The sequence below is a fragment of the Mobula birostris genome, chromosome 13 (genome assembly GCF_030028105.1).
Source record: "Mobula birostris isolate sMobBir1 chromosome 13, sMobBir1.hap1, whole genome shotgun sequence".
NCBI classification, from domain to species: domain Eukaryota; kingdom Metazoa; phylum Chordata; class Chondrichthyes; order Myliobatiformes; family Myliobatidae; genus Mobula; species Mobula birostris.
The window spans coordinates 3,993,811-4,021,717 of NC_092382.1; the positions used below are offsets into that span (position 1 = coordinate 3,993,811).

General features: G+C 46.7%; 3 protein-coding genes across 3 annotated transcripts in view; 1 reads left to right on the forward strand and 2 right to left on the reverse strand.

The window, feature by feature from the left end:
- Positions 1-1,193, reverse strand: part of LOC140208280 (uncharacterized) — a 50,219-nt gene extending 49,026 nt beyond the window's left edge. Inside the window, exon 1 of the mRNA XM_072276855.1 lies at positions 1,150-1,193. The gene's annotated coding sequence lies outside the window, so the exon portion shown is untranslated. The remainder of the gene's footprint in view (positions 1-1,149) is intronic.
- Positions 1-27,619, forward strand: part of LOC140208306 (uncharacterized) — a 63,379-nt gene extending 35,760 nt beyond the window's left edge. The window contains 1 exon segment of the mRNA XM_072276895.1: positions 22,029-27,619. Within this exon segment, the coding sequence (XP_072132996.1) occupies positions 22,029-24,350 (2,322 nt within the window). The 3' untranslated portion in view covers positions 24,351-27,619.
- LOC140208265 (uncharacterized) overlaps positions 1-27,907 on the reverse strand; it is a 515,327-nt gene that overhangs the window by 14,010 nt on the left and 473,410 nt on the right. The gene's annotated exons all lie outside the window — the stretch shown is intronic.

The following is a 27,907-nucleotide window of genomic DNA, read 5'->3' on the forward strand; positions in this document are numbered from 1 at the left end:
AATCCCCTATCACCCCTTTGACTTTCCTCTGCCAGGTAATCCCCCCAACAGTTTCTAAAGTGGATCCACCTGTTGTTGTGTGGGATGGACACAAGATTACTCTGCGATGGCGATTTAACCTCATTCCCCTTCCTGACTCTCACCCAGTTTCTTGTGTCCTACACCTTGGGTGTAACTCACCTCTCTTCATGTCATATCTATGACTTTAGATAGAGAGGTATTCATTTTAACAGCCAGCAAATCACTGTCAGTAAGAACTTTGATCTCCTCTGGGCTCGATCGACTTCATCTGCACTCTCACACAACCTATGTAGCAGGCCTGTAACGGGTAATGAAGTATTTTCTCGCCAGAGCTTTCGCACATTGTCCATATCTGATTTGCTTGCTAAATGACGCTTTAAAAAGTCAGATTTCAAACTATCACTCCACTTCCTCCCACTTTCAAATTCTCCAGCAACTTTTGCATCATCACAATACACACAGGTAACACCAGTTTCTGTATTGTACATAAATATTTCCCCTGAACCCTCCCCCAGGTGACTGACGGTGGTGAACTCAGTGATGGCAATGCCAATGAATATGAAGGGAAGGGCAGTAGTCTGTCTCATTGGAGTCTGGCACATTTGTGATGTGAAAGCTGCTTGTTGCCCAGGGCAAAGGTGTTTGATATCATTATGTACCCAGAGAGAGTGGGTCAAAACATGTTCTCACGGGTAGAAAGTCCAGAACAAGAGGGGGTGGAACAAGCAACAGACACAAAATGCTGGAGGAACTCAGCAGGCCAGGCAGCATCTATGGAAAAGAGTACTAATGCTGAGTTCCTCCAGCAATATGTGTGTGTTGCTCGGATTTCCAGCATCTGCAGATTTTCTCTTGTTTGTGACTGGAGGCAGAACAAAGGTGATTTTCACAACAGCTGATGTAAAAGATTTTGTTCCCTTTCTCCGAGTTCCCGATCCTTGCATTTAGACAGCTGGAGCTCAGCTCTGTCTGAGAGACCCATCGGTTCCCATTCCCTCATCAGCCGGAAGCTCCCCGGGGCCCGTGTACGGATGGTGGGGCTGAGAGAGAGGGAAGAGAGCAGGACTGTCCCGGGATTGCGGGTCACGGAGTCCGGAGTCACAGCATCGCCCCGAGATTCTCGCTTACCTGCGCCCGATCCTGGAGCCGTGATCCCGAGGCCTTTGTGTACTACGCGCATGCGTGATATTCACCAACGTCATCAACCTTGACGCCTGCGCATTTGATCAATGCTTCAGCGCCGGCGAAATTTTTAACGCAGGCCCTTATGGGTCATCCCGGTGCCATTAATAGTTTCTGCAAGCACTAGTTCCTTGTCCACCTCAGTTTTTTTGTGTATATAGAATACTCAGCAACTGTTTTAACGCAGAAAGCGGCTCCCGTAAACAATATACTCAATATCAACATGTATCTAATGCCAAAGTACAATCCTCTTAAAAATATAGATGTAAAACACAAGGGGTTCTGCTGTTACTGGAAATGCAGAGACGCACACACACAAAATGCTGAAGCAACTCTGCAGTTCAGGCAGCAACTAAGCAGAAGAGCACACAGTCTAGGCATTCTGAAGGAGCTCGGCCTAATCGTTGTCTATTTATTCCTCTCCACATTTGCTGTCTGATCTGTTGATTTCCACCAGTAATTTGCAGAATTTAACCACACTTTTTTCAGTTAACCAGTTTCCAGATGTTTCTGATCCTTCATTTGTAGCCACATCCTGCCGGTCTGATTCACTTCCTCCTCGTCCTTGTAAATGATAGGCCCCATTTCCTTTTGGATCCCCAAAGCCCTGACTCAGGATGCCAACTCTAGTTTCTGACTCTGCTCCATCGAACATTCATTCGCTAGTCTGCTGTCGGACTTCACAGGCGCATTGCAACAACCCAACTGTCTTTGTAATTACTGAAAATGACACGAAATGTTGAAAAGAGCAGCGGAGAAGGAATTTAACCCCCTTAGTCCAGAGTCCTGAGGAATGTCAAAGCTACAGTGAGCTCATCATCTGATTCAAACTGGAGAAAATCATGCAGGGAATTCGTACAGGTGTATAAAATCATGAGAGGCATTGGTCGTGGAATAGCCAGTTGCTTTTTCCCTGGACTGAAATGGCGAACACTCGGGGGCAGAGCGTTAAGGTGTTTGAAAGTATTTGCAAGACAGAAGTCAGAGCGGTGGGCGTATGGAATGCACTGCCAGTGATGGTGGTGGAGACGGATGCAATTGAGTCTTTAAAGAGAATAGATAGGTACGTGGAGCTTAGAAAAATAGAGGGCTATGTGCGACGGTAATTCTAGGCTGTTTGGAGAGTAGGTTACATGGTCGGCACAACACTGTGGGCCGAACAGCCTGTACTGTGCTATTGATTTCTATGATTCTATGAAATTCAAGGGAAGTCTCCTATCCCACGGAGTGGTGACTAGCTGCAACCTGTCATCACAGGGAGAGTGAGAGGGGAACGGCAGGGATGGATTTTAAAATACTGATATGGAACAGAAACATGGGCAGGGACCAGATGGGCCGAGTGGCCTCTCTCGTGTACATTGTGAGTGTGGTAGAGACAGTAAGTACCTGAGACACGGGATTTGATACAGAACCGATTTATCTTTCACAGATCCACAACATTAAACATCAGTCTACTTTCAGGCTAATTATCAGCAGAACGAACTCCTCCAATGCTCAGTGACCAGGGTTCAGTCCTGGGTGCGATGAGCAGCCGCAAGAACTGCAGATTCTGACAGTAACAATCCCTCATGAACCTGCAGCTGCCTTCAGTCACCATGATGGTTAAACATTTAACACAGAGCGGATTTGAACTTCCTCCCTGATGTGAAGTTTCTGGTGTTGCAGCAGCTGTGAAGATTGAGTAAAACTCTTTGCTCACTCTCGACAGAAATGTGGCCTCTATTTATTGTGAACTCACTAGAGACAGTAAGTACCTGTTGTGGCTGTGATTCCCATACACAAATCCTTTGACTTTTCTACACTGCTAAAAGTTTACAAAGCACGTCAGTGGGTGAAGGACATTTCAACTGAGATAATTTTAGTCTCCATGGTGCCTTCTGGTAAAACACTGTCACAACTCAAAACAATTTGGAGGAACAAGATTTCATCTTCTAACTAGCTACAGTTCCGGCATCAGGCACAATAAGAAACGTTCTGCTTCCCTCTCGGTATCAAAATGGATCATTCCTCCCCTTCCTCAGTCTGTGACTTGGCTCAGTTTGTCTGTCTCCTTTGCATTCTGAGCATGTGCCACACACCTACTAAGATCACATTTTATTTACACGGCTGTGACTGGAGACTTTCTGATTATTATGTCCCTCCTGGCATTTGACGGTGGTAAACTAGGAGCCAGCAATGGTATTGACCCTCAGGAGTACCTGATTAGGTTTTCTCTTTGGAGACCGATAAACTGCCGGTTGTGTGTGGTCGGATGAGTGGGTTGTTTTCAGACCGGAAGGAGGTAGCGTTTAGAGTACCCCCGAGATCAGTCCCTGACCACAGTTCTTCACAGTTTAATGGCCTGGCGGAGGCAGCGAGACGTGAGATGTCCCAGTCTGCTGGTGACGCAGAAAGAGCGGAGTTGGGGGAGGGGAGGCTATTCACATACAATTTCGTAGCTTTGCAATCTGTACACAGTGCACTGTGGGGCTGCAGTGGCGGGTTCCATTGCTGGGATCAGTGCACAGTCACTGTGGGCTATGAGGATTTTGTGAATAAAGTGCCGTTCTTCTGTTTAGTATCTCAAGCCGCAGAGCAAGCCCATCGTTGGTATACTTAAGTTGTATTTATGGCGTTGTGATAACGAGATGATAGCCCTCCACGACCTCTCTGTCCTTTCCTTTCAATATTCGACTTCACTCGTAAATCTGTCATCCGATGCATTGACATAGAACTCGCTAATACAAAAGTTAAATTTTTTCACCAACAACCCTATGGCTTCTAAGCAAACAACGTTACTTTATTTGCTAATTATATTTTGTGATAATTAGTGAGTGCAACCGTGTCATATTATTAAATTAAGTATTATATGTTTTATTGTACCAGTTACACACTGAAATGCAGTGATAGGCTATAATCTTGTTAATGTCTTAACTATCACTACATTTCTGTGGAGCTCTGGAATTCATAAATTTCTTTCATCTTGGTTTAGTGCTTGACATTGTAAGAAGCCCTATTCATATATATATTCACAGATTCACAGGTGCAGTGTCGCCTCACCTGGAAGGATGTTTGGACAACGGAGAGAGTTCGGCCGTCCGGCCCTTTCACTGTGACACCCCGAACTCCACATCAAATCCGTCCACACCAATCTGGGTGAACTTTAATGACCAATAAATATAATTCCTCTCAGTGATCAGCTGTCTGATTGATTCCCTGACTCAGAGGAAGGGGTGTCTCTGGTCCACATTGTCAGGGTGTTGAGTTTACCAGGAGACAGAGACTGCAGGGACGGGAGGTTTTCTGTTGACTAATACACTGTGTGTGGACCCCGCTGGCAATTCTGGTGTTGTGACCCGAATCGAGACAAACACCAGGCTGCCCACTCCACCAACAACACGGCACAGCCGGACACATAACAGGGGACTTTACATCTCACAACACTGGATTCAGTGATGAAACCCGTGATTAATGTTGTTGTCCCACCGAAATCATCAGAAACGTCCATTCAGGTGTTTCTAAATACGAGCGCTCCCCCACAGGTGACGTCACACAGGCGCAGCCACGCTCCTGACGTCACACATGGGTCCCCCACAGCGGGATCTGTCAGCACGTGCGCGGTGTCTTACGTCACCCACGCGCTGGAGAGCTCGAGCTTTATCGGTTTAACGGCTGGGCTACTAATCACGTGACCAGCCCCTCCCCCACCCCTGTCAACAGAGGAGTCTGGAGCTCCGCCATTCCCATTGGTGCGAAACGATGTCAATCACTGGTTACAACCAATAGTGGAGGCGGACCAGCCGAGAGGGCGTTACCCCCGCTGACTCCGTCTCCCGAACTTTCCGTCACGGCGGGACAACCGTCAAAGTAAATGTCCGCTTTCTGATTTATTTCCATTTCCCTCCGAGGGAAGTTGGGGCGTTTGTGAAGCGTCTCCTGCGGCCGGAGTCTGATGTGTCGCTGAGAGGTAGGAGGAGACCGCTCGGCCCGTCGGTTTGATGCCGGTTCCCCGGGGAGGGAGAGGATGAAGACGGTGAGAGAGGGGGCGGACAGGATGTTTGTCCCGGTGGGGACAGGAGGGGCTCATCTGTGGAAATGTCTGAGCCCACGGTGGTGGCGATTCACCACATTGGGGGGCAAACACCGGCAGACTGTTGCCCTGCAAGCGGGGCCAATGGTCCGGGCAAAGTGACAATTATTTGTGTTTTGTTGAGACTGTACCGGGAATATGGTGTAAAATCCCGCTCCCCACACTAACACGGGTCACACAGACCAAAGAACAAACTGCCGGAGGAACTCAGTGGGTCGGGCAGCATCTGTGGAGGGAAATGGACCGTCAACATTTCGGGCCGAGACCCTCCCTCTGGACTGAGAGTGGACGGGAAATAGTCCGAGAAAAGAGGTGAGGGGTGGGGATGGGGCAAGAGCTGGGGAGTGAGAGGTGGATCCAGGTGAGGGGGAGGTGGGAAGGTGGAAATAGTGACGGGGGTGGGAGGTGAGTGGTTGGGGCAACACGGGGCTGCAGGAGATGGAAATTAATTCCATAGAGGATTAACAAAGAGGTTAGAGAGTATTTGTTATAGAGAGTGCAATGAAGATTCACCAGACTGATCCCTGGAGTGGTGGGGTCATCATATGAAGAAAGATCAAATGTGATAACCCTTTCATTTGGAGAATCGAGGACTGAGAGGTGAACACATTGAAATTCACAACATCATTCCCGGCTGAACCAGGGATCCCAGTCTCTGAAAAAGGGGGTGGACTGTCCGGGACTGAGATGAGGGGATATGTCTCCACTCCGAGGGTGGTGAATGTCTGTAAATCCCCACCACAGAGGCCGGTGAAGACTCAGTGATCATCCTCACATAAAACAGAGGCCGGCAGATGTGTGGAGACCAAACGGATCGAGGAAATGAGGATCGGGCGGAAACATGTGGCTGAGATGGGAGAGCAGCCACCATCTTGTTGATGGTTGGAGGGGCTGAATGGCCACCTCCTGCTGTTTCTCACTTGATGTTTCAGTGGTCCTGTCCAGTGAGGCTGGAGGAATCTGAATAGAAATTAGTGTTTATAAACATGGACAGATTTAAATGAAAACTGCACATTTCCAGTTTGGGTCTGAATTGTGTGTTGGATGGGGATGGGAATCGAGCCTGTGACTCTGTGACCTTGGGGTGGAGGGAAAGGGACAGGGATGATTTGGAGGGAAAAAGTAAATACGTATCTGGTGTAAATATGGAATGATGTGGGTCAGACAGTGTGTGAGGGGCGAGGAGCAGAGTCACCGGTTCAGATGGGAGACACTCCACGAATCATGTGATCCCATTTCCTGTTCACGCTTTTCCACAGATCTACAGCATCTGTAATTCACTGCTCTACGTGTCCATGTAGCTTCGTCTTTCGCCCGTTCCGACAAGGCAGTGAGATCCGGATCTGTCACATCCTCTTGTTGGGGATGGACAATGATTTTTTTTCGGCAATATTTTCAGCATGTTTCCATATAACCACATAACAATTACAGCATGGAAACAGGCCATCTCGGCCCTTCTAGTCCATGCCGAATGCTTACTCTCTCCTAGTCCCAGGCCTCAGACCATAACCGCTGGGCCGAGGCCTGGGACTAGGCCTCATTCCACTGTTTTTACCTGCTGAAGTGCAGCCAATGTTTCTGACTATATGACCCATTTATGTGAGAATTTAGCCTTTTCTATTTATCTGAGCTTCTCATAAATGTGTCCAGTTTCATTCAGCTTCACTCCAGAATTTCCAAAGCAACAACCCAGTCAGTCAAATAGTTCCACACAATTAAAATAGTTTACAGTATTACATTCTTAAAATGTTTATGTTGTACTACTTATATAATTTAACTATTTAATATGTATATTCTTATTTTAAATCACAATGGTTAAAATCTATTGTTATGAATTAGGTTCTATTGCTGCCGCAGAGACAACAAATTACATGATATCTGCCGGTGCTATTAAACCTGATTCTGATAATTGGTCTGGGAGACCCACCACCGGTCACCTGATCCCGGTTACCGCAGATCGTAATGCGAGATTGAAGCCTTTTCTACTTATTTGCTTTCCTCAGAAATGACAACAGTTAAGTTGCCCTCTGTGGTTTCAAAGCAGAAGCTTAGTCTGTCTAATATTTCCACACAATTAAAATGGGGAATTTGCTTATTCTTATCACGTACTGAGCTACAATGAAAATCTTGCCTGACGTACCATCCACACAGATTGATACATTACAACAGTACATTGAGCTGATATACGACAAAACAATAACTGTAACAAAGCATTATGGCTGCAGAGAAAGTGCAGTGCAGATAGACATATGGGGCAGGGTCACGTCGAGTTACATTGTGAGGTCGAGTTCATTCTATTGGACTGGAGACCATTAATTTGGCTGACAACCGCAGACAGGAAGCTGTCCATGAGCCTGGTGGTACGCACTTTAAGGCTTTTCTATGTCTTCCCCAATGGGGGATTGGGTTTGCAGCAATAATGTCCAAAGTTGTGGGCATCTTTGAGTACACGGCCTGCTTTCCCGAGGCAGGGGAAGTGCAGGAAGTGTCCATAGAGGGGAGGCTTGTTTCTACGATGTTTCCAGATGAGACCAAAGTTCTCTGCAGTTCCTTGCAGTCATGGGCAGAGCTTTAGCCATCCGAAGACGTGAAGTATCGACAAGAAGCTTAGAGACCTCGGCCTTCACCCTGCCTTGTGCAGCTGGATCCTGGGCTTCCTGTCAGATGGCCCCCAGGTGGTAAGAGTGGGCTCCCTCACCTCTGTCTCTCTGACCCTTAGCACACGCACCCCACAGGGTTGTCTCCTTGGCCCCTTCCTTTACTCACTGTGCACCCATGACTGTGTCACCACCCACAGCTCCAATCTGCTGAGTAAATTTGCTGACAACACTACACTGGTTGGCCGAATCACAAATAATAACGAGGCAGCCTACAGAGAAGAAGTCATCACCCCGACACAGTGGTGTCAGGAAAACAACCTCAGCCTCATGGTGACAAAAACAAAGGAGCTGGTTGTGGACGACAGGAGGAATGGAGACAGGGACCAAATTCAACATCTCCACGTCTGTTATTGACACAAAATGCACATTTCAATATTGATCAGGACAAAACATATTTATAGATTATCTCAATTACTTGTCTGTGATGCTGCCAGAAGTCAGTGTTTCTCTGTCCCTGTACCTTCCCGCACTGGTGCACTTGGCAATAAATTCAACAGGACCTGAGAAAACTCAGTGAGATTTGATTAGTGATGATCACCTTGGCAGCTCGGTAGGTTGAATGTAGAGGGACAGTACACTGTTAAATGTAAAGAGACAGTACACTGTTGAATGAAAGTCCCTGAACAGTGTCGATGAGCAGAGGGATTTGGATCCAAGTTCACAGCTCCCTGAAAGAGACTGCACAGATTGATCCGGTGGTTAAGAGAGCTGTAACGAGAGGCTGGACAAACTTGAGTTGTTCTCTCCAGAGCGGCGCAGGCTGGGGTGAGACTGGATGAACGTTTATAAGATTACAAGAGGAATAGATAGAGCGGACAGATGACATATTTTTCCTGGGGGTTGAAATGTCTAATACATTTAGGGTGAGAGGAGATGTGAGGGGCAAGTGTTACGAGATCAGAGGTTTCATTTTGCTGTGGGTGTTATTGTGAGAGGCTGCAGGAGGCGGGAGTATGACGTCAGTACACTGACTGCTGGAGCTGAGAGAGAGAGAGACAGACACACACAGAGGGCCAGCGGACTACAAGCTGTAGTTTGCTAAAGTAATGGGTAACAGTTTGATACCTTTCCCATGCCCAAAAGGACTGGGTGAAGGAGCGGCACGCAGTGACTGTCACTGTTTTGATCCATACGTGGATTGTTGTAGTATTTCTGTGGCGACCACTTTCGTTAACCCTTGCATGGATTCGGGTGTTGTGCAGCGACCACTTGTTCTAAAGAATATTCCTGTCACTGTCACCTTCGTGGATTTTGGAATACGGCTCGACGACTGAAAATCTTCTGTGATTTGTATTTCGTTTTCCCAGCGCGGAACCTGTGAAATTCTTTGTGATTACTTCCTCGTTGCATTTTAATGTGGATTTACAAATTTCCCCATTCCGTGGAAAACTGAAACTTGCCATCTTGAAACTTTCAGAACTGTTCCTAAACTGGACATTTTTGCAGCCACAAACGCATAACACTGTTAACTTCTGTTTAGAAGAGTAGTTTGTTTAATTGTCTCTATACTAATACAGATATTAGTTTATACTAATACAGACTGAGTTTGTGGTCTATCGCTGCCGGTACATAACACAGAGTGACGGGCGGGTCGCTGGAGTCTCTCCCTGGGTTGTGGGGACCCACCGGTCACGTGATCCTGTTCGCCCCGCCCATTTAACCGCAGACGGGCAGCAGCAGCGCGTCTGTTCCCGAGGCCCCGCCCTCCGGATGACGCAATAATCTCTCCGCGCATGCTCACTGTCGCCAGACGGACGGTGTTTGCCTTTCCGCTCAGTGCTGAAGCGGGTTGTCTGCGGGATCGGGAAGGGACGATCGCCTCCCAGGTCGGGGAGCCGGGGGTCGGGATCACTGTCTGCGGGCCGAAGATATCACTTTCCCATCGGTGAGTATTGAGACCGATCCCGAGCGGGGAGATCTGATGTTGGCCGTCAGCCCTGAACGGCGGGCCAATTACTCATTTAGTACCCAGTTATCTGGGCTCGTCAGAAACGTGGCGACTTCACTTAATCTGCATTGAACGACCCAAACCAGGAGCGCAGGCTGTCTATTTCCGCAGAATTGAAACGGAAGTCCCGTCAGCAGGTCACGTGAGGCTATTTAGCCCCGCCCTCCGCTTTGTGACGCAAGATCACGTGGTGTGTGCTCACACTCCCCGATGGGTGGCGATTCTCCGGGACCCCTGGTAGCAGCAGAGATGCAGAGGAGCAGATTGGGAGGCAGATTCTGGAAAGGTGCAAAAATAACAGGGTTGTTATCATGGGTGACTTTAACTTCCCCAATATTGATTGGCACCTGATTAGTTCCAAGGGTTCAGATGGGGCAGAGTTTGTTAAGTATGTCCAGGACGGATTCCTGTCACAGTATGTGGACAGGCCGACTAGGGGGAATGCCATACTAGATCTAGTACTAGGTAATGAACCGGGTCAGGTCACAGATCTCCCAGTGGATGAGCATCTAGGGGACAGTGACCACCGCTCCCTGGCCTTTAGCATTATCATGGAAAAGGATACCATCAGAGAGGACAGGAAAATTTTTAATTGGGGAAGGGCAAGTTATGAGGCTATAAAGCTCACACCTGTGGGTGTGAATTGGGGTGATGTTTTTGCAGAGAAATGTACTATGGACATGTGGTCGATGTTTAGAGATCTCTTGCAGGATGTTAGGAATAAATCTGTCCTGGTGAGGAAGATAAAGAATGGTAGGGTGAAGGAACCATGGGTGACAAGTGAGGTGGAAAATCTAGTCAGGTGGAAGAAGGCAGCATACATGAGGTTTGGGAAGCAAGGATCAGATGGGTCTATTGAGGAATATAGGGAAGCAAGAAAGGAGCTTAAGAAGGGGCTGAGAAGAGCAAGAAGGGGGCCTGAGAACGCCTTGGCGAGTAGGGTAAAGGAAAACCCCAAGGCATTCTTCAATTATGTGAAGAACAAAAGGATGTCAGGAGTGAAGGTAGGACCGATTAGAGATAAAGGTGGGAAGATGTGCCTGGAGGCTGTGGAAGTGAGTGAGGTCCTCAATGAATACTTCTCTTCGGTATTCACCAATGAGAGGGAACTTGATGATGGTGAGGACAATATGAGTGAGGTTGATGTTCTGGAGCATGTTGATATTAAGGGAGAGGAAGTGTTGGAGTTGTTAGAATACATTAGGATGGGTAAGTCCCTGGGGCCTGACAGAATATTTCCCAGGCTGCTGCACGAGGTGAGGGAAGAGATTGCTGAGCCTCTGGCTAGGATCTTTATGTCCTCGTTGTCCACAGGAATGGTACCGGTGGATTGAAGGGAGGCGGATGTTGTCCCATTGTTCAAAAAAGGTAGTAGGGATAGTCCGGGTAATTATAGACCAGTGAGCCTTAAATCTGTGGTGGGAAAGCTGTTGGAAAAGATTCTTAGAGATAGGATCCCTGGGCATTTCAAGAATCATGGTCTGATCAGGGACAGTCAGCATGGCTTTGTGAAGTGCAGATCGTGTCTAACAAGCCTGATAGAGTTCTTTGAGGAGGTGTCAAGGCATATAGATGAGGGTAGTGCAGTGGATGTGATCTACATGGATTTTAGTAAGGCATTTGACAAGGTTCCACACGGTAGGCTTATTCAGAAGGTTAGAAGGCATGGGATGCAGGGAAGTTTGGCCAGGTGGATTCAGAATTGGCTTGCCTGCAGAAGGCAGAGGGTCGTGGTGGAGGGAGTACATTCGGACTGAAGGGTTGTGTCTAGTGGTGTCCCACAAGGATCTGTTCAGGGATCTCTACTTTTCATGATTTTTATTAATGACATGGGTGTGGGGGTAGAAGGGTGGGTTGGCAAGTTTGCCGGTAACACAAAGGTTGGTGGTGTTGTAGATAGTGTAGAGGATTGTCAAAGATTGCAGAGAGACATTGATAGGATGCAGAAGTGGGCTGAGAAGTGGCAGATGGAGTTCAACCCGGAGAAGTGTGAGGTGGTACACTCTGGAAGGACAAACTGCAAGGCAGAGTACAAAGTAAGTGGCAGGATACTTGGTAGTGTGGAGGAGCAGAGAGATCTGGGGTACATGTCCACAGATCCCTGAAAGTTGCCTCACAGGTGGATAGGGTAGTTAAGAAAGCTTATGGGATGTTAGCTTTCATAAGTCAAGGGATAGAGTTTAAGAATCGCAATGTAATGATGCAGCTCTGTAAAACTCTGGTTAGGCCACACTTGGAGTATTGTGTCCGGTTCTGGTCACCTCACTATAGGAAGGATGTGGAAGCATTGGAAAGGGTACAGAGGAGATTTACCATGATGCTGCCTGGTTTAGAGAGTATGGATTATGATCGGATATTAAGGGAGCTAGGGCTTTACTCTTTGGAAAGAAGGAGGATGAAAGGAGACATGATAGAGGTGTAGAAGATAATAAGAGGAATAGGTAGAGTGGATAGCCAGGGCACCACTGCTCAATACAAGAGGACATGGCTTTAAGGTAACGGGTGGGAAGTTCAAGGGGGATATTAGATGAAGGTTTTTTACTCAGAGAGTGGTTGGTGCGTGGAATGCACTGCCTGAGTCAGTGGTGGAGGCAGATACACCAGTGAAGTTTAAGAGGGTACTAGACAGGTATATGGAGGAATTTAAGGTGGGGGGTTATATGGGAGGCAGGGTTTGAGGGTCGGCACAACATTGTGGGCCGAAGGGCCTGTAATGTGCTGTACTATTCTATGTTCTACGTTTCCTCTACGTTGTGTTGGGGAAATCTAATGTTGGCCACTGAGTCGCGTTAACTTCCCCCAACTCGCCTCGCTTCCTGAGGCCCCTCGCATTTGTCCCTCAGCTTTCGGCTGTAGACTTCTCCCCGATTGGGGTGGGTGAGAAAGGAGAACGTCCCAGGTTGTGGGGATCTTTGATTTCACTGCCTGCTTTACCGAGGGACTGGGAAGTCTAGGGGGCAGAATAGTTTCTGTGATGTGCTGATCTGTATCCAAAGGTCTCTGGAGTTCATCACAGTCACGGGCGGAGCAGTTACCATGGAAACATGTGAAGTGTCCGGATGAGAAACTTTCTGTGGTGTGTTGATAAAAATTTGGTGAGGGTCAAAGTATATATGGCAAATTTCTTGTTGTTTGTTCTAACTTTGTCATTTTAGGATCTTTTATACAGTAGTATGTACTATTAATTCAGTATCTGTGTCTTGCTGGAGGACCATCAATGATTGTCTTTGATCCCTTCTCCCACCTGGTTCCATGTGCTCATCCCTGCCCATCTTGTTCAACCTCTGTCCAGTCCCCTAACCCCACCCCACTGTCCCGCTTCAGCGATATACATCAACCATCTGGGTCAACCTCGGTCACCCTGTGTCCCACCTCCTCAATGTTGTATATCAGCAATTTTTCTTCTAACCCTTGTTATTGTGAAGTGTTCTTTTGCACCTTTGGCCTTGCTGAGTTATTTCCAGAATCAGTTTTTGTTAGCTGGAATGCCAGAGGGTCATCAGGTACTAGTTGTGTTGTGCATTGGTGTGGAGATGCTGGTTTTTGAACTGTGACTGGCTGACACACTGCAGCATTTTCCTGTCAGCAAAGAGTACTGGGAGAGTCCTGTGATCTACATTCCAGGCATATGGAACTGTCGCTGTTTCGGTTTTGCCTTTGGTTAGTGCTTCTACAGATGGGGCAGGATGGTCGTCCTTCTGCAATGAAGCAGAAATTTCGAGCAGCTGGACATTGGTTGTGTGGAAATCCCAGAATGCACTACCCAGTCTGAGTTGCGGGGGTGATGTGTGAGATTTTCAGGGTCAGTGAGTGGCAGGTTCAGCTGTGTGAGGTTGGATCCTGGGGTATCACAGTTTTTGCTCCAGGTAAAATGGACCCGGGGATCGAGCTGCTTGGGTTTATGAGGTGTTGAGCGAGTATTTCTGGTCTGGGATCAGATGTTTATTTCTGGAGTTCCTTTGGAAGCAATGACTGCTAATCTGAGGAGAGGCTATAAGTAAATGGACTATTCTGTGTTTACAGCAGTAGAAATAGACCCATGAGTTTGGTGTTCAAACTGTGTTTGGAAATCCCCCCTGTCTGTCACTCAGTGGAAATCAGACAGAATCTCAAGTTGCTGGAGATTGGCACTAAAAACTGAAAATGTTTGAAGTCATTCTGATGAAACATTATTAACTTGAATTGTAAAGTGTGTTCCTGTCCCCACAGCTGTTCCTTACCTGCTGAGTGTTTCTGGTAATTCCAGTTTCCTTTTATTACATTCACCCTGGACTGGTTTATATTTCCTGAAATAAACCTGGTTTCACTTGGAAATGGAAATGGCTTGTTTTGTGATCGTAGTGTTATGTGGTCGGCAACTATGAATATAGAATTGAGTCAGGTTTTAACAAACAAACTGAAATATTTATTAAACTCTGCTCAACAATAGTGAAAAGTAAACTAACGACTAACTTAACCGGAAGTTAACTGCTATATGGCAATTTAACAAACAGCCAAACTCTGGAACAGTTCTTAAAGAGGTAAATTCAAACACAGTCTTAAAGTGGTAAATTTGAAAGTCCAAGTGATTTACGCAGTCAATAAGGAGAGACTTCTCTGGAAACGGATTTCTTCAAAGATGTGACGTTACTGCTGATTCTGTCCAAAGGATTCATGTCAAAGGAAATAAAACGGATTAAAGGAACTGACCTTTTTCTGGATGCTGAACACTGCACAAACCTTTCCCAAGCTTGCAGGGGTTATCTCAGATGCAGATCACTAATTCTGAACGAAGATTCAATAAGGTCGATCTTTTATGAAACCGCCAAATGACACAACCTTTACTCAATCCTTCAGGTTCCTGTAGTTTGGTAAAGGTCTTCACTCTCCGACACTAGACTGCAAAGGTAAACAAACAAAACCTGGCAGCGATTGGCGAAACTGCCAGAACAACGGTTTTACCTTAAAATAGAGAGTAAAACTTTGCTTTGAAACAAAACTACGTCATGAGATGATTACGCAGCAAAACTAACTGACGAACCAAAACTGATGAACTAACTCCGTAACAACAGGGGTTTCCCCATGTATACCTGTTGGAACAGGTCATCACATGACCTCACACTGGCAGGAAAATTACTTGACCCCACCATCACAACGCAATTACATCATGCTCACAAGATACTCCATTACTTCATGGTCATAAGACGGTCACAAGATGCCCACAAGGTATGTAACAGTAAAACAGTAAAGAAAGCACAACATTTCCCCCTAAATTATCCTGGTACCAATTTGTCTATTATTCCTGGAAATGTGTTTGTACAGTTGTTGCAAACAAGATTTACAAGAATAATCTGAGGAATGATCGGCATTATGTATGAGGAGAATTTCATGGTTCTGGGCCTGTGCTGGATGTAGTTCAGAGGGACAGTTGGGGTGGTGGAGGGATGTATGGTCAAGTAAACCTCTTGAAAGCTGAAAAGCCTGGATACAGTGGACATGGAGAGGATGTTTCCATTAGACGGAGAGTCTGTGATGTGACAGCACAGTCTCAGAATAAAGATGCTTCCCTTTAAAACTGACATGAGAAAAATGTTTTGGCCGAAGGATGTCCGATCTGTAGGATTTGTTGCCACAGATTTTGGTTGAGGCTGCCATTCGGGTATATTTTTGACAGAGATTAATATATTCATGATTGCTAAGTAACTTCGGGGTTACAGGAGGAAGGCAGGAATATGGTGTTGGAATAAAATTCAGCTATGGTTGAGTGGTGAGGCAGACCAGATGGATCGACTCACCTAATTCTGTTCCTGTGTCTTATGTCTTACCATGACTGAATGATGGGTTGTTCTTATCCCACATTGTTTTGTGACGTGTGAAGGACAATAATAGATTGTTCACTGAGATCATTATATCTGCCTTCAATGTTTAAATTTTAGTGAGTTTTGTTCTTAGTAACATTAAACAGAAATGTTTTTTTCTCCTTTTTATGGTTATTGTGCTTCATTATCTTTCACGTTAAAGTTAGACCTGCGGTGAGAGATTTATTGGAAGAAAAACCCCAACTGGAAGCAAACCACTACTGAAGATCAGGGAACAGCAACAAGAGAATCAGCCCGAGGGTTGAGAGCATCAGCTGGAGAGGACCCATCTGACTCGGAGAATCCAGTGATTCAGTCAGGGGAAAGTTTGGTGAGTCTCATTTACTCAAACACTGGTCTTTTAGACGTTGCATACTTGTACAAAGGATGGTAGGAAATAGTTGGGGTGAGACTGAATGTTCCCAGAAGAGCCAGTTATGCCTCTGTCAGACCCAGTTGCAATCACTCCAGGTCTGGTAATGTGCTTCCAGCAGCCCAGCCCTTTAAAACCACTCCCAGTCTGTGGAAGTCGAATCCGGATAAAGTCACTCAGAGATCGTATAAGTACAAACTCTTTATTCCAAGCACCCGGGGCTATTCAGTTATTCGCTCAAACAGGAACAGTCCATGACTGTTCCTGCCCAATCCACTAACTGACTAACAATTTCCCTTACACCACAGATATATCCGTCCAGATACCCCCCACACAAGACAGGCTGGAGTCAAAGTTATTTGCTAAAGACAAATTACAAAATAGTCATAATGGCTTACACACACAGAACAGACTGAATCTGTCCTATCTCTGTGCATGAGTGCACAGGGAGATAAGCATCCTGAAACCCTAGCTAGATACCCTCAAGAAGAAATATGGCTCAGCGTGGCTCAGCACATCTGTTGACCATCAGCAGTTTCTTTCAGAAAAACAGGCTGCTATCGTTTAACAACGTGTTAACCCTTTTATATACTTTATCATTCCCTCCTTTTGATCATTACATGATCAACAAAGCAGTAATTTTTCACAGAGAAAGCAACCGAGTACAGCATTGACATATCAGTGGGTAATAACAGCGTACAACAGTAATTATAACAATGACATGTAGAACTATTAGGCCATAATGCAATATCATGCTCCACATATGAGTGAACAGGCCTTCGAAGACCATCATTTTGACCCTTTGGTGACCCCATGTAAATCCTGTCCAACTTTCTTAATGCTGCAGTCTCCTCGGCAGTGTGCTCGGAGAGGGATGTAATGTTAGTAGACTCATCAGGGATATAGGTGTAGCATTCTGTGTCAATAATAGCACAGGTTCACCCTTTCTCAGCTGGGATAAAATCTGAAGCCATACAATTCTGTAGGACTGTGTGCCGGATTGCAGTCATTTCAGTGGATATTTCTGTTACTTGGGCCTGTGTTTCTGTCAGGGCCCCTGCAGTATTGTGGCCAGCTCCTCAAGTGCTGTAGCCAAATTGATTATCTCTCGTGAATTCCTGGCTACTTCATAGGAGAGAAAAGCAATCATCCAAAATCGCTTGGTCTCAGTTATTCCTCTGCAATGCTGGGCACCTGCAAGTATGGCCAGGATGCATGTTTCCCAGTATAGGAAGTTCCGTTTGGTGGGGGCCTGAGATAGCATCCCTCAAAACACTGACAGCCACAGTCATCTCTGACTAGAACATAGCTCCTCACCCCTCTTCCCCGGGTGTTGTTTATGAAAGCCGTGGCTGAGAGTTCCTCACTCTGGTTGAGCGGGATTACTGACATTGGAATCGTAGTTTTACCATGCTGGAGAATTTCAGTACAAACCCAGCAGACCCCTAGTTCCACCTGTTTGGCTTAGATGTGACAGAGAGACAGAAAGATGTTAACATGGGGGCCCCCGGATGCTGGGGTGAGCCCTCTCAAAGACATGAACACAAACACCACTATCAGCCAATACATTTTCCTTTTGTCCGAGAGAGTCCTTCTACTCAGTTCCGTCAGTAACAAATTTGGTGTCTGTTCAATGTATCCACCGAGATTGCCCCTTCAGTTTCACAGCCGTGGGAGTGGTCAGTAACTCCTGATGTGGTCCTCTCCACCGAGGTCTGAGATTCCCTCGATCCCAGTTCTTCATCAGGACAAAATCCCCAGGTTCTATGGTGGGATAGTCACTCCTCTCTGCGGGGTAGTTCCCTTCCTTGCAAGCCTGTCGTACCTGTGAATGTAATGCTTGGAAAATTTTGGTTAGTTGGCATATGTATTTCCCCATCTCTTCCCCTAGAGTATGCTGTTACGTACCCCATAGGTTTTTTATATATGCTCAATTCCTCGGAGGGTTCAGGGGAAATATTTATGTGCAATGTAGAAACCGGTGTCACCTGTGTGTATTGTGGTGATGCAAAAGTTGCTGGAGAATTTACAATTGGGAAGAAGTGGAGTGATACTTGGAAATCTGACTTTTTAAAGCATAATTTAGCAAGCAAGCCATATATGGATAATGTGCAAAAGCTCTGATGAGAAAATCCTTCGTTATCTGTTACAGGCCTGCTACATGGGTTGCGTGAGAGTGCAGATGAACTTAAACAAACCCAGAGGAGATCAAAGTTCTTATAGACAGTGATTTGCTAGCTGTTAAAATGAATACCTCTCTATATAAAATTCACTATGCACATGTTGTTACTGGGTAAAAAATATACGGTACAAGATTGATGTGCACACTGGTCATGACAAATTAGAGGGGGCATTGGTGGGAAGGTGGGGAGACCTCCAGTGTCCCTGATGCCCTCACCTACAAGATGTACATCCAGCTGCAGCTTGTAACCCTGCACTTTAAGGAGCTGTAACTTGAAATGGATGAATTCCAGATCATCCAGGAGTTGGAGGGGGTGATAAATATGACATGAAGGGAGGTGAGTTACAGCCAAGGTGCAGGACACAGGAAACTGGGTGCGAGTCGGGAAGGGGAATGAGGTTAAATAGCCATTGCAGAGTACTTTTGTTGCTATCCCACACAACAACAGGTGGACCGGTTTAGAAACTGTTGGGGGAGGAGGATTACTGACAGGGGAAAATCAAAGGGATGATAGGGGATTCGTTAGTTAGGGGAACAGAACAAGAGGGGTCTAATATCCTAGTGGTAAGGCTTGCTAGTGTGGGGGGAATGGGGTGATATGGTTAAAATAAGTTGTAGGAGGAATGGGAGCCAGAATGACAGAACAGATAGTGGAGAGGGTGAAATCAATTGAATTGACTTTATTACATACATCCTTCATATACATGAGGAGTAGAAATCTTTACATTACGTCTACATGTAAATGTGCAATATGTAATTTATAGTACCTTATAACAAATAATTTGTTCATAGGACAGTCAGAATAACATACAAGTGCAATTGTATCAGCATGAGTTGATCAGTCTGATGGCCTGGTGGAAGATGATGTCCCGAAGCCTGTTGGTCCTTTTGCTGTGGTACGTTTCCTGGATGGAAACAGCAGGAACAGTTTGTGTTTGTGGTGAATTGGGTCTCCAATATCCTTTGGGCCCTTTTTACACAGATGTCTCTGTAAATGTCCTGAATAGTGGGAAGTTCACATCGACAGATGTGCTGGGCTGTCCGCACCAGTCTCTGCAGTTTCCTGCAATTAACGGAAGTACGGTTCCCGCGATTAAGGGAAGTACGGTTGCCATATCAGGCAGTGATGCAGCCAATCAGGATGCTCGCAGTTGTGTTCCAGTAGAAAGTCCTTAGGATTTGGGGCCCCATCCCAAACTTCTTTAACCGTCTGAGGTGAAAGAGGTGTTTTTGTGCTTTTTTCTCAACACAGCCAGTATGTACAGGCCAAGTGATATTCTTGGTGATGTTTATGCTGAGGAACTTAAAGCTGTTCACCCTCCCAACCCCAGATCCATTGATGTCAATAGGGGTTAGCCTGTCTCCATTCCTCCTGTCATCCACAATCAGCTCCTTTGTTTTTGTGACAATGAGCGAGAGGTTGTTTTCTTGACACCAGTCAGATGTTGTTCAGACCTCAGATAGAGTCAGCAATCAAATAGTTGAGCATGGTGTGATGATGTGCTTAGTTGTGTATATCACAATGCAAGAAGCATCGTAGGAAATCCAGATGAGCTCAGGACATGGGACTTGGTTGCACCCAACAGTCTGAAGGATTTAGAGGAACAAATTTGTAGAGAGATCACAAACCATGCCAAGAAACAAAGGTTGATCCAGTAAGTGATTTTAACTTTCCATATATTGACCTGGACTCCCATACTGTAAAAGGCCTAGATGGGGTAGAGGTTGTCAAATGTGCCCTTAATCAGTACGTAGAATTTCGGATGTAGAAGTGTGCAATAACCTGTTCGGAAATATTCCAGGGCTGGTGACAGAAAATAGTGATCATAATGCCATGAGATTCAAAGTAAATATGGAAAAAGAGAGGTCTGGGCCATGGGTTGAGATTCTAAATTGGAGAAAGGTCAATTTTGATGGTATCAGAAAGGATCTGACAAGTGTGGTTTGGGACAGGCTGTTTTCTGGCAAAGGAGTACTTGGTAAGTGGGAGGCATTCAGAAGTGAAATTTTGAGGGTGTCAAGTTTGTATGTGCCTGCCAGAATAAAAGCTGAAAGATGGCTGATGCAGGGTACCTTGGTTTTCAAAAGATATTGAGGCCCCGGACATTTTATTCCTCCAAATGCCTCAGACTGTTGGGTGCAACCAAGACTCATTAATGACTACAATATCATAATTCCACGCCCTGAGCTCATCTGACATTTTTTTAGTTGTCTTCTGTTGGTTTCTAAAAGCTTCCCAATAGTTTTTGCTCTTTTGTTTGCCCTCTCTTTGGCTTTTATGTTGGCTTTGGCTTCTCATTTCATCCACAGTTGTGTCCTCCTGTCTTTCCGATGCTTCAGCTTCTTTGGGATGCATTGATTACTCAGCTCCCAAATTGATCCCAGAAACTCCAGCCATTGCTGCTCCGTTGTCACTCCTACCTTTTCCTTCCAAACAAGTTTATCCAACTTCTCTGTCATAGAAACATGGAGAAGTTCAGTACAGAAACAGGCTATTTGGCCCATCTGGTCAATGCTGAAGAAAATATTTAAGCTGTCTTATGCGACCACTTGCACCGGGACCATCGCCCTCCTTACCCCTACCATCCAGGCTCCCATCCAAACTTCCTTTAAATAGTGAAACTGAGCTCATATTCGCTACTTGTTCTGGCATCTCATTCCACACTTTCACAACCATTTCAATAAAGAGCTTTTCCAAATGTTCCCATTAAATTTTCACCTTCCCCACTTACCCATGACCTCGGGTTGTCACCCCCCCAACCTCAGTGGAAACAGCTGCTTGCATTTACCCTATCTATACCCTCATAATTTTGTATACCGTACTTCTGGCAAATCCTCAAAGCAATGTATAATTTCCTTGTTGATGTTTAGAGCCTTTTTTAGGTACACAAGATGATGAGGGGTATTAATCGTGTGGACACGAGGGGGTATCGCTTTAAGGTGCTTGGAAATTGATACTGAGAAGATGTCAGGGGTAGGTTTTTTTACACAGAGAGTGGTGGGTGCGTGGAATGCACTGCCGGCTATTTGTGTGTGAGTGTTTCAGTTACTGTGGGGCCAGGAACCCATGCAGCTCAATGAGAACAGGGAATAATACCAATGGAGAGAGTCAAACTGAGCCAGGTCACTGGTTGGAGATGGCAGAAATGCCCCATTCTTACAGAGACAGGAAGAGCATCAGAGAATTTGATGGTCACTCCAGATACCAGCACTGTGCCCAGTTAGAAGATGATTTCTCTCTCCAACTTGGGTTGAACTTCACTGTAACAGTGAGATGCCAGATCACACCTTGATAACTCAAGTAATCTCATCTGAAATGTTGTCCTACACCTATTGATGGATTTTGTAAATCTTTTTACAGGTTAAAAATGGCAAGGAATTTGTCTACGTGAATCTCGAACACAACACGCCAGTTTTGCTGTCTCTGTCCAGATACTTAAGAAGAGGAGCAAGGGATTCACTCGATCATCCTTCCTGCTCAGACTGTGGGGAGGGATTGTCATCTGACCGACTGGCATGCCCGTCATTTTACATATGGGGAGAGGCCGTTCATCTGCTCAGGCAGTGGGAATGGATTCACTTGGTCATTTCAACTGAAGGTGCATCAGCGAATTCACCTGTTCTGTGTGTGAGAAGGGACTCAGTCGGTCTACCCACCTTTGGACACATGAGTCAGTTCATACTGAGCAGAGGCTGGTCATCCGCTGAACTTGTGGTAAAGGATTCACTTGGTCATCTGGCCTAATGGCTCATCAGCGAGTTCACACCGGGGAGATGCCATTCACCTGCTCAGACTGTGGGAAGGGATTCACTTGCTCATCTAAACTGAAGGTACATTGGCGAGTTCACACTGGAGAGAGGCCGTTCACCTGCTCAGTCTGTGGGAAGGGATTCACTTGCTCATCTATACTGAAGGTACACCAGCGACTTCACACCGGGGAGAAGCTATTCACCTGCTCAGACTGCGGGAAGGGATTCATTCGGTCATCCTACCTACAAGCACACTGGTCAGTTCACACTGGGGAGTGGCCGTTCACCTGCACGGACTGTGGGAAGGGATTCACTTGCTCATCTAAACTGAAGGAACATCAGCGAATTCACACTGGAGAGAGACCGTTCACCTGCTCAGACTGTGGGAAAGGATTCATCCAGTTATCCCACCTGCAAGCACACAAGTCAGTTCACACTGGGGAGCGGCCGTTCACTTGCTCAGACTGTGGAAAGAGATTCACTTGCTCATCCCACCTGAAGGTACATCAGCGAGTTCACACTGGGGAGAGGCCGTTCTCCTGCTCAGACTGTGGGAAGGGATTCACTTGCTCATCTAAACTGAAGGAACATCAGCGAATTCACACTGGAGAGAGGCCGTTCACCTGCTCAGACTGTGGGAAAGGATTCATCCAGTTATCCCACCTGCAAGCACACAAGTCAGTTCACACTGGGGAGCGGCCGTTCACTTGCTCAGACTGTGGGAAGGGATTCACTTGCTCATCCCAACTGAAGGTACATCAGCGACTTCACACCGGGGAGAAGCTATTCACCTGCTCAGACTGCGGGAAGGGATTTGCTCAGTCATCTGAACTACTGGTACACAAGTCAGTTCATACTGGGGAGAGACCATTCACCTGCTCAGACTGTGGAAAAGAATTCACTTGCTCATCTAAACTGAAGGTACATCAGCGAATTCACACTGGGGAGAGGCCGTTCACCTGCTCGGACTGTGGGAAGGGATTCACTCGGTCATCCCAACTACTGCTACACAATTCAGTTCACACTGGGGAGAGGCCGTTCACCTGCTCAGTGTGTGGGAAGGGATTCACTCAGTCATCTAAACTGAAGGTACATCAGAGTGTTCACACTGGAGAGAGGCCGTTCACCTGCTCAGACTGTGGGAAGGGATTCACTCGGTTATCCTACCTACAAGCACACTGGTCAGTTCACACTGGGGAGTGGCCGTTCAGCTGCTCGGACTGTGGGAAGGGATTCACTCGGTCATCCCAACTACTGCTACACAATTCAGTTCACACTGGGGAGAGGCCGTTCACCTGCTCAGTGTGTGGGAAGGGATTCACTCAGTCATCTAAACTGAAGGTACATCAGAGTGTTCACACTGGAGAGAGGCCGTTCACCTGCTCAGACTGCGGGAAGGGATTCACTCGGTCATCCTACCTACAAGCACACTGGTCAGTTCACACTGGGGAGTGGCCGTTCAGCTGCTCGGACTGTGGGAAGGGATTCACTCGGTCATCCCAACTACTGCTACACAATTCAGTTCACACTGGGGAGAGGCCGTTCACCTGCTCAGACTGTGGGAAGGGATTCACTTGCTCATCTAAACTGAAGGAACATCAGCGAATTCACACTGGAGAGAAGCCGTTCACCTGCTCAGACTGTGGGAAAGGATTCATCCAGTTATCCCACCTGCAAGCACACAAGTCAGTTCATACTGGGGAGCGGCCGTTCACTTGCTCAGACTGTGGAAAGAGATTCACTTGCTCATCCCACCTGAAGGCACATCAGCGAGTTCACACTGGAGAGAGGCCGTTCACTTGCTCAAATTGCGGGAAGGGATTCACTCAGTCATCTCACCTGAAGGTACATCAGCGAGTTCACACTGGGGAGAGGCCGTTCACCTGCTCAGTATGTGGGAAGGGATTCACTTGGTCAAGTCAACTACAGAGACACCAGTCAGTTCACACTGGGTAGTGGCTGATCACCTGCTCGGACTTTGGGAAGAGATTCTCTCAGCCAAATCAACCAAGTGTGCATCATTGAGTTCACACTCGGGAAAGGCTGTTCACCGGCTGTGAATGTGGTAAAGGATTCATTCAGTTATCTATCCTTATGACACCCTACGGGATTCACACTGGGGAGAAAGTTTCAATAAGCTGCATGCTGGATATTTGTCCATCACTGTTGCTGAATGCTATTTCGAGAGTGACTGTCGGTGCTGAACTCTGCAATTATTGCTGCTGCTCACCACACCCAGTCTGCACCCTGGTCACTGGGCATGGGAGGAGTTTCCTCTGCTGCACATTCACCTTTAATGGGACTGGAGTTTTAATATTCTGGACCTGAGACAAATCAGTCAGTTCTATTTTAAACTCTGTCTCTGGTACTTAGTAAATTTATAACACACCTAGTGTACAGTCGAGCAGTGGTCCCCAGCCACCGGGCCGCAAAGTATGCGCTACCGGTCCGCGAGGAAATGATAGGATTTGGCGATATGAGTCAGCTGCACCCTTCCTCATTCCCTGTCACGCACTGTTGAGCTTGAACGCACGCGAGGTCATTACCCGCACGTCATCCATGTCAGCGCGGGAAGGAGATCAACTCCTCGAGCTTGCAAATGACGATGGGCTGCAAAGTATGTTTGACATAACATCTCTGCTGGCGTTCTGGATCAAAGTCAAGGCTGAATATCCTGAGAAAGCCACGAAAGCACTGAAAATGTTGCTCCCATTTCCAACATATCTCTGCAATGAATGCAACGAAAACCAAATTGTGTAATGGACTGGACATAAGGAACCCCGTTCAAGTAACGCTGTGTCCCATCACCCCTCGATGGGACCATCTGGTTGCAGGGAAACAAGCCCAGGGCTCCCACTGATTCAGCAATATTGGTGTGTTGCAATGATTTATATGTTCATATGGGGAAAATATGTGCTGTGTGTTTAATATCCAAATGTTACTTAAAATGTTATGATGCTATTGACTTATATAACCATATAACAATTACAGCATGGAAACAGGCAATCTCTGCCCTTCTAGTCCATGCTGAACGCTACTCTCACCTAGTCCCACCAACGATGGACCACTGACCTAGTCCATTCCTCTCCTGTCCATATACCTATCCAATTTTTCTTTAAATTATATCGAACCTGCCTATACCATTTCTACTGGAAGTTCATTCAACACTTACTTCAAGCTCCCCTGTCCTTCCCTGATACGGTAATTGACTTATTGCTATATTCATGTGAGGAAAATATGCGCTGTGTGTGTAATATTAAATTCGTTAGATAAACGCTCTTAGAAACAAAATTGAGTGTAGTAGCCACTTATCACCTATATTCCGGTTGTGATTAACACCTCCCTTCCCACCCCCCCCCGAACAGAATCGCCAAAAACGATTTCTAGAAGAAATCGGCAGGTACACGCATGCGCACTGGTGCCCGCGCAAGGCTTCATGGTCATTGTAGTCTCTGTAAACAATGTATTTGGCTCTACTCTTGTCCATTGGCAACCCTACCCACCGCCCTCACCCCCGGGTTGGCCAGTCCGCAAGAGTATTGTCAATATGAAACCGGTCCGCAGTGCAAAAAAGTTGGGGACCCCTGCAGTAGCGAGTCAGCTCAGGCCGGCTGGACCCTGCCAGTGATTTTGTTCCATGACAGTTCTTTTAAATCCTCCCGTGTACGGCCAAAGCCAGCATGGTTTTCCTCAGGAGAAATCTTCTCAGACGAATCTGTTGGAATTCTTTGGTGAAATGAGAAAGGCAGTGGGTGTTGTTTGTTTGGATATTCAGATGGTCTTGAACAAGGTGTTGCACCTGACGCTGATTAACAAGACCACAGCTCATGGTGTTTGGTGTCTCTTTGCCTGTTCCCACTGGAGTTTAGAATAATGGGGGGGGGGGGGGGTGCGGTTTCCTGAATACTGAGAAGCCAAGATAGAGAGGATGTGGAGAGGATGTTTCCCATAATGCAGAGCCCAGGACTGGGGGTACACCCTCAGACTACAGGGAAATCAATTCAGAAGAGAGAGGAGGAGGAAGTCTTATGATATTATGTTTATTCAACACGGCCGTGTCTAATCTATGCATCTGTTCCCATCCCCCTCTATCTCCACCTCAATGTACCCAGCCACCCGCTTACTCTCAGATAGATAGACACTTCACTGATCCTAAAGGAATTTACATGGAAGATTTAGAATTTCAGAAATTTCCATACGTCTCCATTTAAAATGAGCAGCCCTTTTCGATCCCTGTCCGTTTCTCTCTCACTGATCAGCAGAGATGTCAAAGAGCCCATCCGTTTCCCTCGTTTATCTCCCCCGCCTCAATCCCTGTTTTCTATCCCGGTTTATTTCCCCATCTCTATTCCCTCCAATCTCTCTCCTCCGTCATTCTCTCCCGCGCCTCTTTCTGTCCCCTCACTCGCTCCCGTTTACTTCTCTCCCACATCCATCTCATTTCCCGCCATTCTCTCCCCTCACTGGTTGTTGCCATCGTCTTTCTCCCCTCTGTTTCTCACCTCCGCTACTTCCCTCCCATCTCTCCTCAGTCTGTCTCGCTAACACTCCAACGGCCTCTTATTTCTGTAACTCAGTTTCTCCCTCCCTCACTTTCACTACCACCACTCAGCCTGTTTTCTCTCTGTCTCTCTCTCTCCCTCCCCCTCTCTCTCCCACTTTCCCTTCTCTCCTTCTCCCTCTTCCTCTAGATCTCTGGGGAGGAGAAGATGGTGGTACAATGCAGCGCGCAGCCTCTCCAGTGTATGATACCGGTATTTGTAAGTAGGGGCCGTGCACAATTCTGATTTGACGGAGACAGACGTGAGAAGCACAGAAGAATGTCTGGAGTAACTTCTGAAATGCCTGGTTCACTGTTGCTGCTACTGTGTGATCGAGAATCTCCGGAGGGGAAGGACAAAATCCTCGGCTTTGCCTGTTACTGGCAGCCGGGGTTGGGGTCAAAGTGCTCAGCAGAGATGGTGCTCTGTGCTCGGTGTCAGAGGGCTGGTCGGAGGCTCTAAGTTTTCAGATGGACTCAGAGTCGGACTGTGGCCGGGTGCTTCCAGGATGCTGCATCGGCAAGTTTGCGGCACTGGAAGCTCATGGCAGGGAGAGTTTTCTTCCTTCTACCGTCTGCGTGAGATGATGGGACTTGCGAGAGACTTTGAGACTTTTTTTTTACCGTGCCCATGGTCTGTTCTCTATCAAATTTCAGTATTGCTTGCACTGTTGTAACTATATGTTATAGTTATGTGTTTTTTGTCAGTTTTTCAGTCTTGGTCTGTTTTGCGTTTCTGTGATATCACACTGGAGGAACATTGTATCATTTCTTAATGCAAAGGCATTACTAAATGACAATAAAAGAGGACTGTGTGTCCCCATAGTCTAATCTAATCTTTCTCTCCCTCCTGTGCTTCATCCAACTCCAAATGCCAGTAAATTCCGATGTTACCCAGCCTACTTATCTTGTTGCTGTCACAATCGCACATCAAAAAGGACGGTATGCTATCCTGGAGTGAACTCGGGCCGAGATTCAGTGTCGGGGTGCGCGGTGCGGTTTGTACACAGAAAGGGGAGAAGAGAAGTGAGAGTGAGAAAAAGTTCGGGTGAGCGGAGTAAGAGAGGGAGGTGAGGAAGTGGGAGAGGGTGTATTAGGGTAAGAGGGGAGAGGGAGAGTAAGAGAAGATGGAGGAGAGAGACAGAGGAAGGTGTTTTGAGGAGTGAGGAGGGTGAAGGGTAGGGAGAAAAGGAGTGACAGATACGGTGAGCACACTATAGAGAGAGGAGGTAGCAGGATGTTGAGGGAGTTCCATTCCCTCTGTCCCACTCACGGTAACTTTTCTAAGGATGTATTTGCATCAACGAAAACAGGATTCAACACGCTCCGATCATGCGCTATTCTG